We start from the raw sequence: 4,770 nt of genomic DNA on the forward strand, positions 1-4,770 counted from the left end.
GTTACAGTCAACTGCACATCAGTTCTACAATAGTTCATAGTCAGAGGTTCATTTGATCTTTTCTGCAGCAGTGGAAGTGAATTAAGGGTCAGTGTATAGATTGGCAATTTACAGTCACCAGTCAACCTAACCTGCATCAGCCGAGAGGTTTGAACCCGGACCCTCCTGCTGTGCACCACTGTGCCACTCTGCCAGAATCTCAGTCTGTAGTAGATATTAGGAGTTAGCTTACAGACCTAATATCCTACATAATGTACAGTATATATCACTGTACATTTATAGTACCTAGGTATAAAATGGGAATTTCAACAAATTTTCCCAAATATAAAACTAGTATGGGTATTAGGCTTCCTTGTGGGAATGTAACAATGCTCGTATACTGTGAAAGACAATATGTGTAAACATCAGTATAGCGATATAACGAAAGACCGCCCCGAAGTGGGGGCGAGTGGGGAAATTTTTATGCACACACACACACACACACACACACACACACACACACATATATATGTGCGCCCATCTTTAATTTAATATATTGCAATGTTAATACAAATATCTCTCTTCACTAATGTCTAAAAAGTCTAACTTTTGACAGCTAAAGATTACAAGAGGAGGATATAAGGACTCTTAGTACTAAGTATTTGAAGGGAGGCAAAAATCCTTTCTTCAACCCCACTGGGAAAAGAGCACTTCTACCACTAAGAGATCTGCACTATTTCTTAACACCAGACGACGGGGAGCTGTCTCCTCCTGTCGGATCTCTTGGACACTGCTAACGCACCGCTCTCGCCTTCTTGCCTATTTTCGTCTGTACTTGTCAGCTGTGTGGAATGCGCGGACGCACATTGTGCAGCCCCCCATCTGAGGGTCCAGCCTGCAGTCATCCTCAGTGTCCCAGGTCTTTGGTCGGAATCATTCCTCCTTCTTTGCTGCACTGACTTCTCTCTTTTCTCCCATTCCTCTCGCTGTTGTGCTGCTGAATCGGTGAGTAACGAGGCGTCGTCCTCTTGGGACTCGGTTAGAAAGTTGAAGCTGGGAAAGGTCCCGATGTGCGCAGCCTGCATGTGTGTCACCACATCTATTTTTATACGCGAGTCCTTCCCATGCTGGAGCACATCAGCCGGAAACACAGCTGATACTGTTACCGTGAGGAGACTATTCAGTCGTTTATTGTTTACTTTTTTTGTGCAGTTCATATTTTTTGTGCTTGAGTTAATCTTTTTGAGCCACATGTTTATTTGGGAGCGTCCTTGGTCTGATGTGTGTGCTGTCACAGAATGTCACCGGGTATTAAATGAACTGCTCGTTGCCAGTACTGTTTTAATGCAACCTACACGTTCTGTTTTTGTATAATTATTAAATTCAGGCAGACGCAAAACTCCTTGGGGCAAATGTGTAACGTGATATTGGGCTGTACAAATCAAAATAGACTTGACAAAGGGCAGTGGGCGCCTTGGTTTTATGTGTATGAAAGCAAAAAAAAGCTTTTTTTTTATTTAAAAGAATTCTCACAATCTCTGCAGCTATTTAGCTTCTTTTATCTCTTTGTTTTGGTTTTCTGGCCAAGAAAGAGATGTTACTTTCAAGACCATAAGAGTAAATATTGGGCTTAGATTCAATAGGTGGACAAACAGCTCCAAATGAATGATGATGTTGTTCATGCTGAAAGTCAATTAAACAACTACAAAGATGCACACTGAGAATGAGAATGAACATGTTACCATCTTTACTAACAGCATGTTACCTACAAGCCCTGACATATTCATCCACTCACATTTTCTCTAATGTTGCCCTAGTCTTTCAGGTGACCCTGCTGAAGGATGTCTTCTACACCAGAACTGACCACCCACCTCTTCCCAACACTGACCTCCTTCCCCTCAGCCACTCCAGGAGTTTCAGCTGAACCTAATGCCACCTCATGTCAAGAGTGGGAGCAGGTCCATCACCTCCTCTTCCATCTGGGGAATCTGTCACTGTTGCTGGGCCTTGTCATCCCCACTACCCTGGGCCTGCACATCATTCTGCTGCGCCTGTTTCTATTGACAGGTCGGTCCAGAGCGCCCTCTGCTGATGTCATTCATGTGCTGATAATACTGTAGGTGGAAATATTTACCACAGCCTCACTAGGGCTTAATCTAATCAGATGTGCCCTGTGCAGTAAAGCATCGGTCAATTATTACCACCAGCTTGATGAGCATTTGGTTTAGTTTAGTTATTATTTGGAAGATTTGGCTTTTTTAACAGCTCCACAAGAGGTATCTCTTCAACAGAGCTGAGGCCCTAAAAGGCTCAGGTAGTGGTAGATAAAGGAAGGAGAGAACAGCAGATGGAAAATGCACTTCCAACATGTTTATCTTCTACTTGGAAGGAGAGTGGAGACAGGAAGCAGCAGGAGTTAGAGGAAATGTGGTTGTAATTTTGACAGTTATTTATATTGCCCTTTGGCCCAGTCTCAGAGTTATACAAAGACAAAGAAAGAACAAGGATGAAGAGTAAACTATCAGAGCTACAGTAGTTAATCTTGTAAGCTACTTTAAAATATTTAAAATGCCTTCATATTTGTTTACCTGCATAAGTCGTAAATGGGCTGTAGGTTTGAACTTCAAAGCTGGTTGCTATGGTGAACGTTTCAATGAAACTTTATGCCGACTTCAAAAACTGAAAAGTCTAAATTTGTGTTAAGTCCTCAACAATTCCATGTACAAGCAACATGTCCCTGGACCACCATGGAAATAAGTTGTTACCTTTATGTTTGTGTAACATTTTATTTTATGTTGTTGCATGATCCATTTTCCATTCTGGATAGGATCATTATTTTTGTTTTTGGTTATTCACATTTTACTTCTGTAAATTGTCTATATCAGTGTAACAAAACATAGGGTGCACACTTCCAAAAAACCTTTGCAGGTGCTAAGCTCCCAGCACTTTAATTCAACAGCAATGTTTTGATCTAAAGAAGATCTTCATCGGGCATTTTTAGATGCAGTGTGCACATCCTCTGTCTGATTTTGCCAGCAATAAATCTGAGTACACTGAATGAATGTGTTGAAATTACAACCACAGTATATTTGATTTTGCCTTTATGAATGAATATTAAATCAGACTGAAGTATTCAACTTGGGTCAATTTAGACTTTGAATCTTTGAATTATAGCTTAACATGCAGCATCTAGACACATCTTTTCCTAAATGGAATTTGTTCTATGTCTCTAACACAGGATGTGGGCTCTTAATAGCATGGGCCGCTCTGTACAGGTGCAACCTGGACGTAATGATTTGGAACGTGGTATTTCTGGTCGTCAACTTCATGCACTTGTTCTTCCTCTTGTACAAGCGAAGGCCAGTAAGTTCAGCCTGCCCTCATTCACATCTTACCTGTCACTTTACATTCAGGCCATTTGAGTGTTATACCAAATTCAAATACTGGCTCCAGGTGTGTTTCTTCTGAGGCTCAGTGTTGAGTTTTCCATTACTGTCTCTGGCAATCAGCAGCATATCTTTCTGGGTTTGGCCCTGGTTTATGGTAATGAGATGCAGATTTTATGAAGGGGCCTTCAGTGTGCTAACATAATGGGATCAGGACTGTCAAAATGAGACACTGCTCATTTACCATTTTACCAGCTCTTTGAATATTTTCACATAGACCACAGCAGCATTACTGAAGTTTCCTTTTTATGATAGATGCTCATTGGAAGGAGAAGTTAATGCTGTGGCTCTGCTCTACCAGATTAAGATCGACAGGGAGCTGCGAGCGGTCTACAAGCGAATGTTTGAGCCCCTCCATGTGCAGGAGGCTCTATTTCAGAAGCTCACTGGACAGTTCTGCACCATCCAGACATTGAAGAAAGGCCAGGCCTACGCAGCAGAAGACAAGACCTCTGTCGATGAACGCCTTAGCATCCTCCTCAAAGGAAAGTATGTGCTGTTTGTTGATGTCTCAGGGATAAATGTGATTTATGATGTACCGACAAACACTGCAAGTGTTCACTGGAACACATGAATATCTTCTTTTCATTTATAGATATTATGTTCAATATGTTAATGTGTACACTATTTTGTTAATATTATTTCAAATTACCATGAGCAAACAGACGCACACTTGTTTCAACATCCAAATGTGTCACAATTTGTCTGCTTTTCCCCACTGTTCTGTGGTTTACACCTGTTATAATGTTACAAGGCAGTGCAAGCAGCACTCAGTGGACATGACAAAACTGTTAGTGTTCCATCTTTGTCCACCACTGGATGGAGCTTTTTTAGTGTGTCGTATTTCCTGTTTGTCTGTTTTCCTTCTTTAAGACTTTTGACTGGCTCTTTGTTGTTTGGAAGCCTTCTTCGTGGGCAGTGGAAGGGTAAGGGAGCAACCCAGCTGTTCTCTTTGTTTTGGTAAACGTCATTGTCCATTACGGCTAAAAATGTCTTATCCTCTATGGATAATGTGAACTTATCATCATTCCCGGTTCTATCAAACACAGAGTGTCCTAGGGTGTCCGTAGGCTGAGCAACGTCTGTCGTGTGCATACAACCTGGGCTTGTTGAGCTGTGCCGTCGCGAGGTGCACTCACTATTCTCTTTTACATGAATTACGTTCGGGCAGGGTTCAAAATAAGACACACGCCCACCTTCCAAGGTGTGTGTCTTGTACACATTGACTTGTGATGATTTATGAACTTTTCCTAAACATACATCTCCCACAATAACCCAGCCTAAGTCTAGCCTTTGGGCGTAAGGAGTGTTGCTGGGTCCGTTGATTTGTTCACGTACCTTATGC

At 41.8% G+C, this 4,770-nt stretch overlaps 1 protein-coding gene across 1 annotated transcript in view; it reads left to right on the forward strand.

Moving 5' to 3' along the window:
• Positions 1-725: 725 nt before the first annotated feature.
• Positions 726-4,770, forward strand: part of popdc1 (popeye domain cAMP effector 1) — a 10,858-nt gene continuing 6,813 nt past the window's right edge. The window contains exons 1-4 of the mRNA XM_020614810.1: positions 726-984; positions 1,797-2,046; positions 3,218-3,342; positions 3,727-3,914. Coding sequence (XP_020470466.1) covers positions 1,821-2,046; positions 3,218-3,342; positions 3,727-3,914 — 539 coding nt within the window. The 5' untranslated portion in view covers positions 726-984; positions 1,797-1,820. The remainder of the gene's footprint in view (positions 985-1,796; positions 2,047-3,217; positions 3,343-3,726; positions 3,915-4,770) is intronic.

Source organism: Monopterus albus, unplaced genomic scaffold (genome assembly GCF_001952655.1).
Source record: "Monopterus albus unplaced genomic scaffold, M_albus_1.0 scaffold151.1, whole genome shotgun sequence".
Classification (NCBI taxonomy): Eukaryota; Metazoa; Chordata; class Actinopteri; order Synbranchiformes; family Synbranchidae; genus Monopterus; species Monopterus albus.